The 21,713-nt window shown below is 46.7% G+C and overlaps 2 protein-coding genes across 2 annotated transcripts; one reads left to right on the top strand and one right to left on the bottom strand.

Moving 5' to 3' along the window:
* Positions 1-707: 707 nt before the first annotated feature.
* LOC105281511 (GTP-binding protein RAD) lies at positions 708-17,044 on the bottom strand. Its single transcript, XM_011342780.3, has 8 exons — positions 16,155-17,044; positions 15,034-15,246; positions 14,535-14,778; positions 8,669-8,886; positions 6,155-6,318; positions 3,873-3,964; positions 3,037-3,229; positions 708-2,730 (listed from the first exon to the last, which is right to left on the bottom strand). Exons 1-8 carry the CDS (start codon positions 16,373-16,375, stop codon positions 2,495-2,497), a joined length of 1,581 nt encoding a protein of 526 aa, XP_011341082.2. The 5' UTR covers positions 16,376-17,044; the 3' UTR covers positions 708-2,494.
* Positions 8,898-11,747, top strand: LOC113562070 (voltage-dependent anion-selective channel protein 2-like). Its single transcript, XM_026970172.1, has 2 exons — positions 8,898-10,311; positions 10,945-11,747. Exons 1-2 carry the CDS (start codon positions 10,150-10,152, stop codon positions 11,173-11,175), a joined length of 393 nt encoding a protein of 130 aa, XP_026825973.1. The 5' UTR covers positions 8,898-10,149; the 3' UTR covers positions 11,176-11,747.
* Positions 17,045-21,713: the final 4,669 nt, after the last annotated feature.

Here is a 21,713-nt window from a genome sequence, read left to right as displayed (position 1 = left end):
AAATTCTGTTCTCGGAAGGCGCACAAAAATTTTAAGCGTATTGGAATTGAAAAGTTGTGATGTGATGTTAAATCGGAATACAAAACTAGAGGCAGAACTAGAAAATAATGTCCTGCAACGTAAATAAAAAGAAATCGAAGTCATGCTGGACGACATGGAGGAACTGAAGTATCTGATATGCACTATTGACAACTGGTACACTTCCCTTTAACTTTTTTTTGTAAAGCGTGCGTTTACAATAAAATTTTCGCGTCTTTTGCATGTGAAAGGAAGGACATGTTTACTTAATATTCTCCTGTGCAAGATGGCATTATGCTTTCAAAGTATTATGGTCTTTAGCAAATGCCCGGGTGTTCCGCCATCGCCATCGTGGAGCATAATCCTGCCCCCGAGGATCGAAGAAATCCCTTGCAAACCTGCACCACGGCGGCCACCGTGTGTTCCACCACCCAGATGTTATCCGATAACACCTGGGCCGTGTTGCCCTCGCTCTTTACCACCTCCGATGATATTAGCACCGTCATCGTCCCTCTTTGCGCCTTCATGTTGCCGTCGTAGCAATTCATAAAAGAATCGAGGAAACCGAATGTAGAAAAGAGGCAACCGATAAATAAATATTGCACCTTCGCTTAAAATTCACAAACATTCTTCGCTTCACACGGCATACGGCGTGCACGACGACGACTAGAGTGAAGGAAGAAACGGCCTTTTCGCAGAAAATGAAAGAAAGGAATTTATTAAAAATCCATATAAAACATTCATTACTTTTACTCCATTCCTTTAAACAGAAATCGCACACACGGCCGACAAATCCTAATCAAAATATCGGGTTTTCTCTGCGAAATACGAGCTCGATGCAGCCGCTCGCGTAACGTCGATCACGCGGTAATACCAATAAATGCATCCCTCGCAGTTACGTGATATGTCGAAAATAAAATCGTCTACCAATTGCTCTTATACAATATCGATGTTAAATAGACACCAGTGTAACGCAGACACAGGTATGTCACTTGCCATTTGACGCGGCATCCGCGGTGTAAATTTTATATCTTTTAATATCGACACTTGTACATCTATTTTTGCAAAACTATTTTGCGTACAAGATACTTGCGTTTGGTCGGTTTCGTTCCATTGATCCCACACCGCGCGAATGAAATGCACGTTCGCACGTTGTTTAAAGATTTTATCATTTGCGCATTTTTGTTAATTTACCTGTTAAGTTTCCTTCAATTTGAATAATTACTCGGGTTCGGAAAATTCTTCACAAGCCGCAGCGAAGTAACAAGTTTGTACGAGAACGAGTATTCCTTCTTAAAGAAAAGAGCGCTGCACGAGAGAGAATTCCCTGTACAATATTTATGATATCTCAATCCCTTCCATCGCGAGATAATTTAACGCGTTTGTACGCTGTGAATTCGTTATATCGCTCGTTCGATACCTGTTAACGCAGATTTCCATCGCGAGGCGAAGTCATTACGTAAATTGGTGTTTTCGCGATTAATCCTGCATTCAAAGTGGCATTACTGTGTAATCCGGAGTTTAATTATTATTAATTATACCAGCGTACTGTTGCAAATATTAATCTAGATTATCGGATGCAAGTAGTTTATTCACATCTTCGGAAATATGACGAATCTGCGACCGTCTTAATCAAGTAGTCATTCAAGTAGATTACAGTTCGTGGGTACAATAGAAGACACCACACAAAGCGTTGGAAAATTATCGCAGAAATTGTTTAAACACCGGCGCGCATTAATCCCGCGTTTCAGAGCCACACCATCGTGTCTGCGTCCTCGTGATCTTGCAACAGCTTGCCTCTCACAATGGAGAGCATTTGCATATGCAATTTTCATCGCACGTTCCATTCGTCGCCGATAATAATTTCCAACTTATTGCGCTGTTTGTCCTACTTGACGTCGCCCTCGTGATAAATTACAGCGTGGCGTTCGCACGTGAAGCCACGTGAGAGATCAACGCGTACATCAATATCGCCCGATGGAATATGCAACAACAATTATTCTCTGTGCGGGAGCGAGAGAACGGGAAGAAAGAGAAAGAGCGACTTAGAGAGACGCGAGGCAACGCATCGGGGAGCCCTCGGAGAATCGTTATTTATGCACGCACGGCGCGTTTCACGGGGAATTTCACTTTAATCCTCCTCGCTCTAATTATTCGGAGCTTTGAAGTTCGACGAAACGACGCGGTGCCTTATGTTCTCGCGGACGCAAAGGCGCTCGACGACTCCCGTTGCGTACATCATCGACACGAGCTTCCTCGCGTTCCGATCGCGCACCGTTGCAGCTCATGAGGCTGCTCTGTCAATATTCACGTTAGCGATCCGTGGCCTCTCGTCAGATACATTTTTCGCCCACGTCGCAGAATTTCCGCCCCGTCCACGAGACCGATCGCGACGATAGGACGCGTCCTAAGGGCCAAGGAGCGACACGCTCGCGAAATCGGTGAAGATCACTCCCGCTTTGCACGCGCGAGAATGTTAAAGTACGAAGAGGTTCTCGCAGCTCTTGGTTTTCCTCTTAAAGCCGAGCAGGTGCTTCAAGATCCGCCTGCGCTGCTTGCTGCGACGGCGTCTGGTGGCTTGGTCCCGGCTGCGCTGCGGATTCAGCTTGATTTGCGCGAGGATGCCGACCAGAAGCTCGTCCACGTGGTGAGCCAGGCCAGACGAGGTCTCGATGAACTTGCAGCCACAGCTGTTTGCCAAACGGCGACCGACTATCGACAGAAATTGTATTATTTTCGCAGAGTTGTTTATTACATATTTATCATCTGCAGCGGAATTTGAGCGGAATTTGAGGTTTGCGAAAATTGCGCTTCCAGCAATTTCCTCGAGCCAACACGAGAGACATAAGCTGTGTAAATCTCATTACATAATCGCAAGTTGATTGAATCCGGGTTAATTGAATTAATTGCTGATCCGCATTTCTCTCGCAACTCTTGGAAATAGTTTGCAGTTTAGTAGTAATAGTTTGCAGATCGTAAATACGTCGGAAAAGCCTCGTTGGGAAATTTTCTACTCACCCACTGATGGCACCTCCCGTTTCCTCTCGAGGTCCACTTTATTGCCGACCAGGATGACACCGTGAGTAGCCATGTAATCGCTCTTCCACAAATATAGCAACGTTTCCTCGGCCACTTTTAAGCTTCTTCTGTCCACTACTGAATAGACCACCACGTACACGTCCGGATTGTAGGTGGAACAAAAGGTCTCGACCTCGAAACAAAACGAGTGCAATAATAGAGAGAAATTCGCACGGGAAATGTCCGATCGATATTTCAATAGTTAATTGGTATTTATTTGTCAACAAATGGCGCATACGTTGTTTGGAATAAAAATTCTTTATGCGCGTATCATATGCTTCATCACGATGGAGTAATAAAATAATGGAGTAATAAAATATTTTCTTTCGCGGCTGACGCTATTCGCCATATCATATACCGATCTGTCTCGATAAATCCAGACAAATAATCCGCGTGACTCGCCCTCGCGTCATTACCCTCCTGCGAAGCAGTCCATCTTCTTTAGCAAATAAGATACACCTACATACGTTTCCCTTGTACGCCTACCCTTATGTTACGTGACAGTTCATAGAAAACCGTATCCCGCGATCGTTTCACGTCAGCAATAATCCGCAATAATAAAGAAAAGAAAACCCGATAAAAATGGCATCATGTCGTAATCTGTATTTAGGGGTTGTTAAAGCGTCAGAACAATGTCTTCCGTCGTGTCCCACCGACGTGCTCATCCAACGCAATTTGTCGCGTGATCAACCCCTTGATACATCACTCCGATGTGTCCCGCGACGTTATCTTTAGCGACGGTTTCGCTTTTACGGTAAAGCACTACGTCTACTCACTGATATCTCTGCGGAGGGATGATCAATGATCTCCAGTTCGGTCTCCTGGCCGTCGAGCATCACCGACACGCTTCTCTGCCCGTATTCCTCGTCTGCAAAATCCCGCGAACGAAATTCACAATGCATCAGCCGGCCATCAGTCACAATCACACGTTATTAGTGTTTCTCGCATACAAATGTGTGTAATTTGCAAATGATTAATGTCTCGCTGCGAGGATACAATAATTAAAATGATAAGTATTAACGTCTGTCCATATAATGCGTCCCCGGCGATCATATTTCACCCTTCCTCTCTGATTCTCTATCTCTGTTTCTCTCGCGTTTTAGGAGTTATATATAGGCTTAATCTGCCATTAATATTACGCGACGGAGGGAGAAACACGGGCAGATATTTATCTGAAGAGACACATCTAATTACGGCCTCAAACTGGCAATAAAGTTCCGCTGGAACCGTCGTCAATTCTTCTTTCCCGAAGGGACGAAGGGACCGGTTACGATGTGGCAGACTGAATTCATAACGCCGAGAGATACGGCGGGCACGGACAGGTGGAAGATGTGAATATCCCTCATATGCGAAATATCGACGATATTCTCGGCGGAATACAGGGTGGAAGGTCGATACAACGGAGTCAGCTCTGAGAGCTCGCGCAGGTCGCGGCCAGCCGGTGCTTGTAAAGGGGTGCTCATAAGCGTGTGCAGCTTCAATAAAATCACCGTTGAAAGCCGCAGAAGTGACCTCGCCAGCGGAAACGCTGGAAAAATATTGCACGTACGCGCATACCGTATATCGTCCGCGGAATGAAGCAGAAGAGAAGCGAATAGAATGCGGAGGAAGTGAGGTCGACCGAGAGGCCTTTTCCTTTTCAGGTCAATACCGAACAACGTCTTATCGCCGTCGTTTCCGCTGCAGCACTATGTATTCCATCAAGCAGTTCAGACCGGTATACTCGATATACCCCGGCGGCACTCATCTTGAGAGATTTGACTGATGCGAAACGCACTCATATTTGCGCTAGACGAAGCGCAAAGAAAATTCCGCGTTGCCTGCCGGAGCGCAAACGGGGAGACGAGATCTCCTCTCGCAGCGAGGTCATCGAGGCGACGTGGAAAATGTATCGTAAACGAGGGAGTTTTAATTGCAGACAAATTCGTTGAGCGAGCGCGTATTTTCGACGGGGAGCTCGCGAGAGAAATGAGGAATAAAAGCATAGCGTCAATGCGCCGTGGACAATTCATTACTAGCGAAATTGCTTCTAAACGAACTTGTGCTGCTCGTGTAAATTAATTGGCCCGGCTGGACCGTTAAACTCAGCGTTATTGCTATTGCTGTAACGAGAGCTGCACGGTTGAATTCCCGTACTCAAGCGGGTTGCACGCGCGAAGCGTATTAAACGTTCATTGGATCGTCAATTTTTACTGATAGTCGCGAATGAAAACTAGTACTCGTAAAAAAGTATCTTACGGGTCACTTGTGACAGATCCGGAAATGTCTGCAGACGCCTGGAACCAGAGGGAAAAAGGGAATGCGACCAGTGCGCAAAACTGACTCCAAAACAGCGCAGCAAAACGGAAAACGCAATTGTTCGCGAGAGAAACTGATATCGCGCGTTTGCGTCGCAATAATTTGTAAGGGTAATCGGGAAATTAATTGATACAACTATCGCTCTGCGCTACGAAGCTTTGATGGCTTCAAACGCACCCCCTGCGATGCATCACTCTGTCCCTCGGAGTCACGATCAAAAGTTTTCCACCGGTTGAATTAATTATTAAACGGGAACCTGCGCAATTTCGCGAGGATCAAACCGCTCGCGAGTGAACGACGGGCAATTAAATGCCAGATAGCTGAGCACGTCGTGAACGATCTGCCGAATGCAGGAGAGACGTACAGCCGCGGAGCGCTCGGAGCTCTTTCGAACGCAAAAACGGAGACGACGTCAATTTCCTGCCCGCGGAGGCGACCCCCGTTGTAGACGCAGTTTGTGATTGAAAAGAGACCATCTATCCACTTCGCAAACGTGCGACAGTTTGCGAAGAGAGAGCGTAATTGCTGTTCCTCTTGATGTATATCCGTGAATTTAATCACGCACAATGCCTCGGGAGCGACGCTTTCGCGTGGAAATCCGCTGGCCGCCTCGTTACGCGGCCGTCACACGTCGCGGGGTCGGGTCGACTTTTTTTCCAAATTAAACGGAAGGTTTGATGAGAGCAACTCCAAAGAGAGAGAGAGAAAGAGAGAACGAAGAGAGAGAGAGAGGGAAAGAGGAAGCTGTATATATACTTACCGAGAGACGCGTCATACGCGCAGATGTAGTCGCTCGTGGTGAATTGCGCAGTGAGGGCGGTTTTTCCGACTTCCGATGCGCCCAGCATACCCACTTTGTAAGTCGCGACCCGATCATTGTCGGCATCTTCCTCCGCCCCTATGCCGGAAAGCTGCGAGGCCGAGCTGGAACGGGAAAGAAAAAGAGATATGAGTCAATCGAGAGATCGAATCGCTGAATTACGCGTGATATTCAGGATCGCCGCTGGATATCGCGATCTAAGTCTGATTAAATCCGCAATTACGAGCTGATCCGCGAAAAATACGTCCGGTTCGAGCTGCCCCTTCGTTAACGTAATAATGACAATTCCGCTCGAGCGCGTTGGAGAGAAAGATATATAATTCTGAGCAATTTTTATTCGACCCGCCGTGGTTATTGTCGTTATTACGCGCGCGACGCCAGACGGTTTTATTCTGCGTTTCTCGCGTTGCGAAAATGTTGGATGTAATTTTATCTCGTGAACGAAAAATCTGCCGGCACACGATCGTATCTACAATTGCCTTTGTAAAAATTAAAGCGAACTGCTCCGTAAATTCTCGATTCCGCTTTGTATTAAAAAGCGCAATGAAAATTTTCTTTCCATTGTCATCACCGTTCATTATTATAATCATTAGAGCGCCCGCTCCTCTTTGCGGCTGTATTTTATATATTTTTTTTCTCTCTGGAATTAAGCAAACGTATACTCGACGCTTTAGAAGAAGGCGCGCGGCAAAGGATAATAGAGCTATGAAATAAAGATCCGTAACTTGCCAGCGCAAGACAAAAGCGGACCTTTGCAGAACGCGAACGCGTCGCAGAGCCGCGCGGATATTGCGATAATAATATCGCGCGTTCTGCCTCCTTAAATTTGTCTATTTTTCATTTCTTTAGACGAAACAACCTTGCGAGACGGATCGCGTCTCTCGCGGTGAAAATTATCCATCACGCCAGCTCGTTGTCACGCGCACGCGATACGCGCGCACGTTGCAGCTTCCGCCTCATCCTCGTTTTCCCGAGGCTCCTTGCATTCTATGTACATACACGTTGAGGAAACACTCTCCAAGATTACACGTCGCGTTGCTTCGTTCTCGATCGTCGTCGCTGGCACTTTTCGCCGGTCCGCCCGGGATAATCTTTTGGGATTTGACGACGCTGAAAATTTCGTCCGAATCGCGCGCCCCGGGGGATGCGAGAGAAGTCAGCGTAAAAAGGACGTCTTTATTCGCGTTCTTTAAACGAACGGCGCGGGTCGGTGATGACTATCTTCACGATGTTAATCCACCGCGCCACGCCGACAACCGTCGGGCATAGTCTACGGCGGCGTGTAATTACCCGCGGGCAATTAAGGCGCCCTTAAGTGCTCGTGGAGCCGCCGATTACTCGGAGTTTGCGCTTGCACGGGAGTTGCCGAGTAATCGAGTGCTCCTGATAGCTGGGCGACCGGAAGACGCGGCACGCCGCAAATCATCTTCGCCATCACGATGATGCAGACGGAGGAGGGATCGCGTATAAACAGCGATTTGGGAAGATCAGAGGGTGAACTTCCTGGATGGTCCTGAAGGGAAGCTTCCGGAAAATGTAAATTTAGATTCTCAACCTGTCGATCTCGCGTTAAGGAGCGGGGAAGCTTTTTCCGTCGCTGATTTCCGACTCGCGCGATCTCGCGCACTCCGAGGGGTATTTTATCGTGCCCCCTCCCGCCGTCCCCCGCATACAGAAAGCTTTGCGTTTCACGCCAAGTCACGCACGCGGAAGCACTCGACTCGTGTTTTTCTTTGTTTGCCGGACGACTAACGCGTTGTCGTGATGAAGCTCTCGAAGGAAGGAATAAACCGCCGAGCCTGAGATGAATATATGGAGAGGAGGGGCACGTTTGCACGTGTACCACGTGGAAGATTATTTTTCAGAGCGTATCTCTCTTTGGTCGTATCCATTATTTACGCGTTACATTTATATGCGGTAACCATAGGGACGCGAAAGTATCCAATTATAACGTTCAGCCGTTGTGCTTCAGCAACAGCCAGCACGCTATACCTTTCGTTATTATTATTCGAGCGGGATGGTATACATGTACATACATATAAACAGACGCAAGCCTATAAGAGAGAAAGAAAATATAATTATTTTTATTCGATAATTGCGTGCACTCTGCTCTTTTCCTTCTTTTTTTCTCTTTTTTCTCCTTTCTATTCGTGCTTCTCGACAACGAACTATAACTGCCTAAAATGTGCGGTTTATTGCGGAACTGCAAATGGATATTGTAATTATAAAGGCGCCGCAGGCAGGTCTTGTTTGTCTGTTAATAATTCATCGCGTTGGACAAACAATTGTACGCTCCGATATTTTTGGAGTCATCCCGGAAATATCATGATATGAGCGTAAACACGACGTGGCGAATGCACGGTGAGTGAAATGAACCGCATTAATGTGATGCGACTCCATTAACAATTTGCGTTAACGTTGTTTGCAGATTGTCGTCGTTCAGTTTATGCTCACCTGAGCAACCTGGCCTCCCGGGTGCTGCTGCAGCTGGTACCGGAGGATGTGACGCTGTTGATGCTCCTGCTGCGCCGCGTCTTCAGCGAATCGCCCAAGTTGAAGACCCCGTTCGCCGTAATGGAGAACGATCGAAGCCTGTAATATTCCACCCCGTCTTCGGCCTCGCCCTCCTCGGTACCCACTGCACCACTGCGTCTCGTATCGGCCAGCATCGGCTATGGCAAACAACAATTACGCGCGATCAGTTTGCTTGGTCCGTGTATATAGATACATAACTATTTGATATATTGATCATTCTGGAGGAAACGGAGTTCAGTCCGACCGATTAAACATTGTTAGAAACGGAAGGTGACGTTTGCGCCCGACGTTTCCTTGATGCGCCCTTCGCCCTTTCGTTCGCGCCTCCGTGACTGGGCACGTTTGGCACCCCGCGTTTTGGCAGATCTAATACGGACACGTCACATGAGTACTTCACGAACCGCCCACAAACGTAGTAGCTCATCAGATGATTACGGGTTACACGCGTTACCTTGTTGCGATTTGCCGGTGAGCTCGTTGATTAAATCACGATGCATGACGCAAATTGACGTATAAGGTTTAGCGTGTTTCATCATTACGCATCACGGACGCGTGCTGATCGTTCGTCGTCCTTCGCAGTTGCGAAACGAGGCGGAAAAGCGGCGAAAGCGGACACGCATCCAGATGCGTTTGCTGATCGATGCAAACTACCTCGTAGCGACGCATCCGTCATGCATGACTATTGTTCATCTCTCATTCTCATCAAATTGTATGCACGAACGTAGGAATTTTGTGAATAAATACCGATCTGCGTCGATAGTTTGAACCGTGCCTTACTTCCTGCCTCGATCAAGTTCACTCCGTTTCCGTTGATGATTGCGATGAAGCATGAAATAGATCTCCATCTCGACAGTTGTCGCCGCATAGAAAACCCGCGAGATTAATCCTCCGTTAGAATTTCATTTCAGCCACGACGAGAAGCTAATATCGACCATGTTTTCGTCATGTCAAAGAACATTCGCGTCTGTTGTCAGTTCGCATTACGTCGGAGCTCCAGTTTGCTTTTGAATCCCGTGTCTGACACGGCGGGGAAACGCAGGTAATGCGGGACACAAAGGGAGAGAAGGAAAAGCTTGGAGGTCCATAAAATTCCTCGAAATTAGTCGTCTCAATTCAGTAGACGGAATACCGAATTAAATGTGCTGAATGGCGTAATAATACGGGACTGAGTGAATTTCAGGGTGGATTCAGGGCGGGACGCGTTGTGCATACAAATTGAGACGTCTAATTCGGACGCTACCCGCGCGCGTGGGTAGTCGCAGCTAATTGAACGACGTTAAGAGAGAAATTTCCCATAATGATTCTGTATTCCGTGGTAACGGTATTTTCTCGTAACGATAGGTTTACTCCCTCCGTTGTAATACGAGGATAATTTGTCCCACGGCAACCCTGAATTCCTGATGGAGATACCGAATTTTGCTGATCTTGGGAAAAACGCGAGGGACGTTTTTGCGACGGGCTACCATCACGGGAAGGGCCTTATCAAGCTCAACGTCAAGACCAAGTCTGCCAGAAGATTCCAGATAACGAGCGACACAACCCTGAATTTTGAAGCATCGAAGGTACACTGCGCAAATATGTGCTTTGTTGCAAATGATCACTAAAATATTTGAACGCTCATGGGAAATATTTTGTCCGCATCACGTGCAAATGATTACGTTACTCAATAATCGCGTATACGCATCCGTGATTCTGTCGATTCTTCCGAGGGAGAAAGCAAACAATCTGGCCGGTTTGTCGCCTATCCCGCGAAAAATTACACGAGGATATGTAGCTGAATCAACGCTTTCGTGCGGCAATATTTGTTTTTAATTACACGCCGGATTATGCAAACGATGTATACGCGTAATGCCGAGTCCGAATATGTGGCCTGAAAAAAATGCGTATGGACTTTTATCACCGTGCATTAAAACACGTGTCCACGTATTACTGCGCGAAGTATATCTGCAAATCAATACTTTAATGCATATAAAACAGCTACTGTTTTATTAGCATTAACAAGCTTAATAAACGCCATGCTCGTATTTGTCATTGTAAAACGCACGTCGAGTGGAATTATAATAATGCAACCAAACAATGTTCACCAAATATCCAGATAATCTGAATAATACCTGCGAAACAAGTATCGGCCGAGATATAAGTGTTTTAGAGCTGAGTAAAAATTGGATAATTCACTCACAATGGATTGACGTCAGTTAAGCGGTCTGATGGAGACGAAGTACAAGGCAAATGCCGGAGCTCTCCTGCTAAAATGGACGACCGAGGGTGTGCTTTCTCTGGGATACGAATTTAACAGCCTGTTAATGAAGAGCGTTGATTTGCTTTCCGAGTGCACTTACAATCCGGAGACTGCTGCGAAATGCGTAAAAGTTGGCACGAAGTTCACCAACGAGAGAATCAACGCACACTGCGAGATTTGTCAGTAAAAGCAATTATATTCCATTATAATTTATATTAATTTAAATTAACTCGCCATTTCCCGGAAACGATGGTTAGTTTTTTGTCCGTATTGGTATCGCGCGTCACGTTTCTTGGAAACAGCCAATGTTAATCGCCTTATCGATAATGGCCGCAGGCTTTTCTCTGTGAAGCGGGCAATAAAATACGTGGAACGAATTCATCCGCTATTTATAAGTTTTGCAAGGCTTCGGTTGGGTCATTGCTGGTGGAAAGTATACGATAAACAAAGGGCGTCACTCTGTGTTGTATTATATATATTCATGCTAAGGGATGGAGCAAACTTTTTATGGTAACAGTTGAGTCATTTGAATTTTTCATGAATTAGAAAGGAGATGCCGTCATCTAAAGAATAAATTTTTTAAGATATGAAATTAATGTGACATATTAGTATCTGTTATATTATAACGTAAATATGTTTTAAAGAGAGTGAAATAAAATACAAAAACAGTCAATTTTGTAATTTTTATGTAACGCCAGATCAATATTTGATATTATTAATTATTGAGAATTTTCTGTAATTACATACGCACGAAATAATTAATATTGTATATAAAATTATTGCGATGTGCCGAGATATCTACAGTACACCTCCCCGCCTATCCGTAATTAATTATCTCGGCGGAAACGGTAGATACGCTTTCGTATTTGATGGTTTTTCTGACGTTTTTTTCCGGCAATGCAGAAATGTAATATATATATATATATATGTATGTATAAGATTGAACGTATGCCACTCATAAAGTTTCGCTCGTTATTACTTGCCGGAATGAATTTCTAACTTCCATTTTCGCAATTGCACGTTGCAATTAAGGGAAATTTTAATAAATAATTCCTTGTTTGTGTATACAGACACAGAAAGAGTAGAAATTCCTTGCTAACTTGTATCACGTAACTTTCTCAGGAGCACCGCGGCATGAGCATGTACGCAATTTGTTTCCAAATGAGTTGTACACTTTCCACAAATATCGTGTGCAAAGTATTTTCGGAAGCTGTCTGAAAACAGCAACGTCGATGTCGCGTCTCGTTAATGCGGTACATTAGGATAACTTTCGCGTCAACTCTCAAAGAGACTAACTAAACTACGCTTCGATTCAGCCCGTGCGGAGGCGGGTAAACGGGATTACCAGCATCCGTAATGGACCGTTGAATCCCAATAGGCGAAAAATAAATTGTCGACGGCAGGCGTCATGTTGTGGAAACGATCGCGCGAAAATCGGATCGTCCCACATACCGATATACACTCGGTCGAATAGCTCGAATTATGCGTGGAATAACCGCGGATTTTTCCGTTTTCTTCTCAGCAAACGATCTGAATGCGAGCACCAGCTTGCTAGGCTCGTTCGTGGTGAGATGCAGGGATCTCTTCGTGGGCTATCGGGGCGGCTACGACACCGCCCTTAACAAGATGACGAAGAACGACATCGGCCTGGCGTACGGTTGCGCAGACGTTGATTTTCACTTTCGCTGCACTTGCATACCGCACGAGTACGGGCTGTCCGTGTTGTACAAAGGTAAACGCGGAATCGCTCGATAGCTTATACAGACAATCCCCCGCAAATTAGCATAACTGAAACATCGTCGCCCTTGTGACGCAACATTTCCGCGGCGAATGAAGTGGTTTTAATCTGCTCCGATGATGACGCTCTCCGTTATTCATCGTTCCTCATTTTGCACGCCTAAATTGCAAGGAGAGTTAATAAATTGCCGCTGCCTTTCGCGTGCTAAGACAGTCTAATTGGGGTTAAACGTGCCTCGTTTTAGCGAGCGTAATGAAAGCCTGTCGCTCCGCGTTCAGACAAACGGGAGTGTCGACGAGTACGATACAAATCGGTTAGCATACGTCGGTGTGCATCACGGCGGCGTTATCAATCTCCTTGTCGGAGCTGGCACGATAATCAACCGTGTCAGCATGCAAAGGCTCTCTCTGCGACAGCGCAGCTTGTGATACTGACGCACAACAAAGCTCGGGCTGTAAGCCAACACTGTCAAGTCTGCACGAAAGTTCGTACAGTCACACTGATGTTCTTGCTTAAAACTTTCCCGGACATTACTCGTTTGCAGCATAATTGTTAAATAAATATCGATAATTTCAGCGTAATTGTTAAAAAAATATCGATAATTTCTGCTGGTCATTTTTAAATAAAACTCACGGACATTTTGTCGCGATATCATTTATATTATTAATTACATTATAGATTGTCTATCCCCCGCAGTGAACCCCGACCTGGACATCGCGGCGAACGGCATATACGCGAGACGAGGCGATCTGCAAAAGTGGACGGTCGGCGCCGGAGCGAAGTGCAAGCTCGATGAAAAATCGACGTTGAGATTCAAATTCAACACCGATCTCCAGCTGGCCACGAGTCTTTTACAGAAATTGAACGATGGAATCACGTTGATCCTTTCCTTCAACATCGATTGCGCAAAGATTACCAGAGGTGGTCACCGAGTCGGACTGGCGCTCAATGTTGAAGCTTAAGTTGGCGAAATCATCGGCGGAGTTTCATGTAACACATTTTTGTATCATTTTGTATTGTCCATGTGATTAATGTGCACGTGCACCAGCGAAATTTACCATCGATTGATTTGATAGATTGGTACATGTACAGACATATGTAATCTTTATCTCATAAGAAGATTATATATTGTTTTAGAATTAAATAATAAAAACATGATACGCGGAAATAAACATGCTTTCCGCTGTAATTACCTGAATTAAATAATTTATGAAATAATTTATTTTAAAGCCTCTGACGGCAACAAATTCTCGGATATTTCATTTCAGCCTGACAACTGCATTAGTACGATTTCCAACGGGTTAATCAGCAGTGTGAAACAATCATTGTTCTAGCTCGCAGCAGTGGTGGCCTGGTCTTGTCGCTCCAATTTTCCAATTCCAGTTTCGCGTTTCGCGAACACGTTACGGGAATTTCGGTGAAATTCGAGAAGAATGACAGCTACGATATTCCCGGCATCGTATTGTATGCGCGACCGAACCGTTTTAGCGGTCTCACGCATCCAATTCGATTCGCCAATGCGCGCGAATCTCCGCCGTCGTCGCCCGATATATAGAGAAAGCCTTTCGGCAACATTTCGAGGTATCGGCTCGCCGACAATGGCCGTGGAAATTAACTCAGCCACGCGCAGTATCGATCTACGTACGTAAGGTTCATCATACGCTCGTTCCCTTATTTCGCAACCGTTCTGTTGTTCCTCAGACCGAGTTCGTGCCAACTGCAAATTACTTCTACGACGTGAGATGCCGCAAGCTTTCTTTCCTATCTTGCAGAAGCTATCAGTTCTTTCGTATCGTCGCGTGCCTTACCCTGTGACGCGGAACCGCTGGCATGCTGCTCGTCCTGCCGCGATACTGCTTAGGACCCGGTCCACGGGCACCGGATGTTGATCCGCAAGGACTTGTCGGACTGGGTCCGCCCGGACTGGCGCCCGGACTTATTGTTAGATGCGACGACGACGACACGGTACCGGGACTTATCGCCGGTGTTCTTGTGGGGCTTCTGGGCGAGGGCGACAGGTGACCCCAAGGACCAGCCTCCGCTTGTAGAAACCTACCCACAGATATGGAATAGCGTCATGTACACACATAAGATAAGCGATCTCGCCCTCGTAAAATCCGACACGGATTTTCGGTCAATTTACATTTCGCGGAATTCCCTGAAAAGATCGAGCGCGGGCAACCCACGAAACGTCTGCGAAAACGGAGCCGTACGTGATTTAGGTGCTGGGGATCGGACCGGATCGTCCGCCAGACGTCGTGTGGCCAACACAAATGAAACGATTAATCACTTTTACGAGGCAACAACCTGTGCAAATCCGGCGTCGGTCTGGCGACGGCGATGCTCGAGCTTCTGCGCCGGAGGGGGATCGGCGACTTCGGACCGTCGACGCAGCCGTGACCTTGGGTTCCGGACAACGAGGTGTGATGCAGGCTGACCTCCACCTCGCTGCTCCGCCTCTGGAATGTTCTCTTACTCCAGCGTCTGCCTTTCGCGTCCACGCTCATGCTGTCCAGTTTCCTGCAAGTGAGACGCTCGGGTGAATTTTCAGATTGCACGCTCGCGAGACTGATTACTGATTGAATGAGTCTGTGAATAATCCGATCCTATCTTCGTGCAGCGTCATGATCTCTGTTAAAGTTACATTACGGCTCGATTTTCGCTTGGCGTTAAGCCCGGTTACATAAAGACTCGGTTCATTAGGCGTGCAGTATTAGCGTGGAATCGTCTCGCGACAAGCCAAGTAATCTGATTGCGAGGATCCCAGATGGCTTCAGCCAATACCAAAGACTTCCCACGCGCGTGTTCATCGTACGCCGCGAACTCCAACAGGCACGTCGACAGGCGTAACGGGGCCGAATAGCCCTCCAGACACGGGAAACGTAATTTCGAGATAAAGTTGCAGGGCCCTCGAATCCGCGCGCGCAGTATATTACTGTGCAGCATTATTGCGTTTTGCGGCTTGCAGCTGGAACTTGTACCGGAATTGTACTCGCAGAGAGTACAAATTTCATGCGCTCGCGCGTGGAAACGTCTACAATTTAGAAGCTGTATTATCGCTTTTAAAGTGCGGTAACTCGTGTATAATACTCGTATAAATTATTTCCCGCTTCGATATTAGGGACGATCATAATTTAATCGGATTACATTGGCCCGCGCGCGCGCACATCCGTGTATCTCTATTTATAATTATTATTTAATCATGAGAACGAGACAATCGATGCGTGGAAGATAAAGTTCTGTGTTTGGCACGTTTAATTAAACTCCTTTCTCCTGTATGTCAGCAGAGACATTTCAATATTATTTTAGCTGTACTATATATAATTGGCAATTAATTTATATCCGTGAATACGCGAGAATTGTGCTCTTTCATAATATTTAAATAAGTTTTACGGATCGTGTCCCGCACATAGTCCCACGCTATTTACCTAGGTATGAGCTTGTCCTCGAGCATGCTGGGTAGATCGTCGCCGTCCTCGGTGAGCGCCGCGAAGAAATCTTGAAACTTGTCCGGGAAGCTGCTCGGCGGGCAGACGTTCATGAGAACGCGCTCGGAAACGTCCGGCGAGGTCTTCTCGACGGCGGCCTCATGTTGATCGGCCACCGTGGACGTTGCCATACAGTCACTGGGAAGCGCACAGGTCGTCATGCACCCTCGGTGAGCCTCAGATTTACCACAGAATCGGTTTTCCCTCCATCCGCGCACCTCACGTGACCCCTGGGAGAATTTGGCGCGGGTACCGCGCGACGACTATCCACCGGAAATTAAAAAAAAATTCATCTAACCATCAGTGACGCGAGTTTTGAATGATGAATCCACACTCGCGCGATGCACAGCTTTCACGCTTCGGATGACAGCTCGGAAGAGATTTGCAATGGCACAGAGAAAGACAATTAATGCAACATGTATCGTTACACAGCGCCAACAGATCCGCCAGTGCGCGCGAGTATAAACGCACGGCAAACACGGAACGAGTCAAATCATAGCGTGTTAATAGAGTCCATCGGTGCTACGTGAGAAGGGTGAAATGCAAAATACTCGCTTCCAAGTGCAACCCCCGTGTCGCGCTTTCACTCTCATTCGACCGTTCGCGGGACGATATCGTCGCTGCTGATGCCACCGCGACGCGGTCTACGATCGAAGCGCGTCCTCATGATCGCTCCGATCGAACGAGCGACGCGCACCACGAGGAGATCGTGACCTACGACAACAGAGAAAGGGAGATCTTTCCGTATCGAGCAGACGCAACCCTTTTTTCACGACGATGTCCTGGCGAAAACTGAAGCTCGCATGGTTGTTGCACGTAGTTCTGGCTCCGGCACCTTGTCGGACTTGCGCAAGCGTGACTCACCCCAAAACTCAGCCAACGGGTGGATTCGCGGTAACGTCGTAAAAGTGATCGTCTCCCACTCGTTCGGTATAGTTACCGCAATTGTCATGGAGTGCCAAAGAGTGAAAGGACGTTTTATGGCAAACCGATCATGAGATTCGGAAATGAGAGGCGACGGATCTCAGGGTGGACGCGACTTTTTGCACCGGGATTTTGACCTCGCGATCTCGAGATGTATATTCTCTCTCGTAGCGCAACTGTGATTTAAATTCGAAAATTCGAGATACTGAAATTGCATTTTAATTGTAAACGTGAAATAGCGTTAGACGATCTCCATTTATTTTTGTTGGAGAAAACGCGATAACAAGATTTGCTGAGACAATCTTCTTCAATTAAAGTCGCACGAAACTACTTCGAGTATATGTCACGCGGATGAGGAAGGACATAAAGAGTAATTTGATTAACCTGAGGTTCGTTCGTGCAACACCTACCGGGAATAAAATCTAAGGGTAGATGCATCAGAGGAATTCCAGGGAAGCAATTCTCTTCCCATAATAAACAAGTCAATGTGATGTATTCAAAAGCACGCAGGTCGAGGAAAATAATAAAAATAAATAGCACGAATAAGGTTCAGATGTCTTGTAAACCAATTGAAAACCGTGTTTACCCGACTCTCAATTGCGTTAACTCATCAGACTTTTTTTACAAAGAGGGAAATAAAGCTCTCTCGCAAATGCGTCGCTCGATTTTACGGAACACTCGATCGTTAATGAGAAATTTCTTAAATCCGGAATCGTTTTACAACTAATAGGAAATGCTCCTTGCATTTCTTTTCCGAAGATCTACGTGAGTGCAGAGAGGCAATACGCTTTGAATTTATTAAAACGATCATTTAGTCTCGACGACGTGGGTCCGGGAAGAGTAATTGAAGGAACCTCGTAACAAGAAAGTCGCCCTTTTCAGCAAGATACCCGACCTCTTCGTGTCTCCTTCAACCCTGAAGGGGAGGATAGTAGACGAGTATTGTTCAAGCTGATTACGTAGTTGACGTGTACGAATGTGCGTTGCGTGTAACAGGGTGATAAACGATCCGAATGTAAATTCGAGTGAGAACATTTCGAGAATCCGTCGAGCGAGGTACCAATGTGAGGTTTCAAATTGACATGAGAAGAGATAGAGAGACAGAGAGAGAGAGAGAGAGAGAGAAGAAATAGAGAGACAGAGAGGGGGTGTTTTCCTCGCATTATTACGATATGCAAAAGCGTCGTCTCCGTCAGAAACTTTTGATGGAAATTTCCGACGGGAGGTATCTTGCCAAACAATATCTGCATAAGTACGTCTCCTCGGATCATCCTTAATGAAAATTTCCTACTTTTAATTTTATTCTTTTCCCATCACGCAGCGGGGAACAAAAGGAGATGTCTGGAGATGGAGCGATCTAACATCTGGAGGGAATCAATTTAAATGTTTTCGCAGGTAATCCGACGCCATATGGCCTGCGGCGTGTAATCTCGTGGATTCGTGAGATCGATTGTTTGCATAATGCGCTACGCGGTACACCTTGATAAAAGGCCGTTCCCTATTCGGCGGAAATAATTGTAGGCAAATTAGATACACGCATAATACGTAATAATCCGTAGATATTTCTAGTGCGCGTGCAAGGGTAAATATTAATGTGGCTGCGAGCGAGCTATTATCGGTCAGGAAATAGCCAACAGTGTCAATAGTTTCCTGATTCCCCAGCAAACTGAGTTGCGGAATTAATTAGCTTACGAAACACGCTGCGGCGGCTTGCAGTCTTCGCTTCTGTATGTGTTTCCGATGTCTCGGCGTATGGATATATGCAAGTCCAATATATTCAAGACTGGGGCGACGAAACGACGCGGTAATTACACGCGGCAGTCCCATAAATCGAAAATAATAATCATAATCGCACGATGCAATCGCCAGAGTGAGATAACGCTGCTATTGCTGCTGCTAGCCTTCCAGGCGGAAATTATAATAGCATAGCTATCCACCCTTAACTATCTTAATCGGGGGTAAACGAGATACGTCCTTCTACTGTTTCGTTGCAAGACTTTTTCTCGTAATACGTAGCGAATTGTCTGGATTCAACCGGAAATTGCGATAAGGGCAGAGAGCGAATCACAATGAAAGAAACGGAATGCGCCTTTAATATCTAAAAATGCGTCAGAGAGTCCGCTCGCGTGTCCGTTCATTGTTAATTAATAAAGGATTTTTCAACGGAAGAGTTTGGATATCGATGGGAATTCTCCGTTAATGTTACAGCTCTGGAGGGTGGTAAAAATAAGCATCGCTTACGCGTTGATTGAAAGAGAGAGAAAGAGATCTCTCCGTGCGAGTGGTTTGACCTCGTGAATCGGGCTGGCTTCCCATTCCGGGGTAAGATCGATCGACCCATGTGGAGGCTTGCAAAACTCGGAAGCAAAACAAAACGGTTTCCTGATAACAACAGCCTCCGGCAAATATCGATAGTATCCAGTCGCGGCGAGGTGCGGCGCGCGTTATCGTAAGCCGCGACTGTTTGCGGCAAAGAGTGCACATTGTTTTAGTCAGACAGGTCGATATAAAATCTAAAATTACGGTATCGAGTCATCCTCCGCTTTATTTCCACCGTTTTCACGCGCTTTTCGATTTATTCCTTGATCCGATATTGCGTGAGCCGTTGATCGTAACGTGAATCTTCTTGAGCTGCAGCGACCGTTAAATTAGCACTTACGGAAGCGGCTTCCTCTTTCCGTAAAACCCGATCCGTGTCTACACGGGTTCCCGAGGAAGCGAGGGAACGTGTTGGACGCCTAAAGTCATGATCCTTTGTCCGTTGGCATCCCTTAGTATCCCTTCCTTTCCCAGCTGTCAAAACTTGGCATCGACACGTGCCACGGATTATATTACCGGGTAGTCGAACCGTGATACAAATGCGTCATGAGGGCTCGTTCCGGCGCTAAAGTTCTCCGCCGTCATGCCCGTGCCCTTCGCGCCCTTTTAACTTAACATAATACGACCTTCGTCTCTATCATGCCTCGTCCCCGAAGCCTTTGAAGTTCGGTTCACGGAATTTCCTCTGCCAACGAAATTCCATCCCTCCTCGCCCGACCGTTCCTCAATTAAGCGACGCTGCGAGGAACGCCAGTGCACGATGTTCAACGTCCTGCAGAGAGTTATTTTCGATCTAATTATCCCGCGAATTCTTTCCCTTTGCTGAACTCGGAACCCGGAGTTATCTGCGTCGAAGGGGATATAAAAGTTAATCTCCGTCGATCCTCTTAGTCGCCTCTTTTGCGCTCCCACCCCCGCCCCGTCGACGGCTTTCGTCCGAGAAAATCTCAAGTTCGTTGTGCGACGTGTTACGCCGCGTTCGCGTTAACGATAACTGCTATCTACCGCGCAAATGTATCACGCCAGTCAAATGCATTCCGGGAACACGAGATATCCCCGTACACGGCCGGGCAGGTGACGAGCGTGTCACTCGACCCGACGATTGGTAGATCGATCGGACGCCCTCTTGATTGAGCCCGGTCGCTACCCTCTGCCTTCTTCAGCAACCCTCCTCCGAGAGAACGAGAAGCGGCGGGATAAATAAAGGACCGGCGATAAGTGACGCGAGGGACCGGAGACGCGCGGCGAGGTCCTATTCACAGATCGGCGAGAACCTTTTCGAGGGTTCGGCGAGGCGAGTGAGACTTTCCGGCCATGAGCACAATGCGCCGTTCTATCTTCTTCACCGACCACTTGCTCGTTCTTTCCTCTCGTCTTCTTTTTTCTCGGCAAGATAAGGGAGAAACGTGGCAAGAGAGGAACGTCGTGTCAGCGATGCATCGCCGTGATGCAGATAAGACGCGTCCCGCGGCCTTGCAACGGCAGAGGCCGTTTTGAGAGGAGCTAATTAAGATCTCTGCGTATCCGAAATTTCGGCGCACGGAGATTTCGGCACACTTGATCCATTTACTTTTATCCCAGGCGAAGCGAGCGAGAATAGACGTGCCCGCCTGGCACGCCGATACGGCGAAAATTTCATTGAATCGGTCATCGTTCCGCGCTAATTAACCGAAAGGTCATGATTATATTTGGCGCTTTCATCCCTACGCTTGTGACTCGATATAGAAGCAGGCAAACAGCAATTGAGCGAGAGAACCATCTCGTTCGAAGTGACGTAGCAGCGAAATTAATGATGATGATGTCCATGGTACAAATTAGAAGAAGTAGACACGGATGATCTCGCATGATTTGCAGTCAGAGGAGAAGCAGAGAGAGAGAGAGAGAGAGAGAGAGAGTGTAAAGAACAAAAAAATCTTAAGTCCGTGACTCGCACGTCTCTACATGGGGAAGTTTGTAACATGTCGAATTACACCATGCAATCATTCATAAACGACCGAGCGACGAATGAAAAATTCTTTTTGCGACGGAATAATTTATCACGGGAACGACGCTGCGCGGCCGCGAATTGAATTTCAACCGATTACCGCGGGGGCTTTGTGAAGTCGTTCGGGAAGAACATAGGCTGCTCGTGGCAAAGGCCGAGGAAGCTTTTCAGATATTTCATGGCGCGCGACGATGAAGGCCGAACTCGACGCCCACGTATAAAAAGCGGGAAAATAATAATAATAAAAAAAAGGAAAGAGGAGGAAAGAGATG

This window comes from Ooceraea biroi, chromosome 6, assembly GCF_003672135.1.
Source record: "Ooceraea biroi isolate clonal line C1 chromosome 6, Obir_v5.4, whole genome shotgun sequence".
NCBI lineage: Eukaryota > Metazoa > Arthropoda > Insecta > Hymenoptera > Formicidae > Ooceraea > Ooceraea biroi.
The sequence above is the reverse complement of the archived record's forward strand: the minus strand, read 5'-3'. Positions and strand labels throughout refer to the sequence as shown.

Bases quoted from the DNA above. Each gene is read 5' to 3' on its own strand.
- LOC113562070 (XM_026970172.1), top strand. From the start codon at position 10,150: ATGGAGATACCGAATTTTGCTGATCTTGGGAAAAACGCGAGGGACGTT. The intron at 10,312-10,944 runs GTACACTGCGCA...GATTGACGTCAG, and splicing joins TGAATTTTGAAGCATCGAAG to TTAAGCGGTCTGATGGAGAC.
- LOC105281511 (XM_011342780.3), bottom strand. From the start codon at position 16,375: ATGACGACCTGTGCGCTTCCCAGTGACTGTATGGCAACGTCCACGGTG. The intron at 14,779-15,033 runs GTTGTTGCCTCG...ATCTGTGGGTAG, and splicing joins CCGACGCCGGATTTGCACAG to GTTTCTACAAGCGGAGGCTG. The intron at 8,887-14,534 runs GTAAGGCACGCG...TGTTTGCCATAG, and splicing joins CAGCGGTTCCGCGTCACAGG to CCGATGCTGGCCGATACGAG.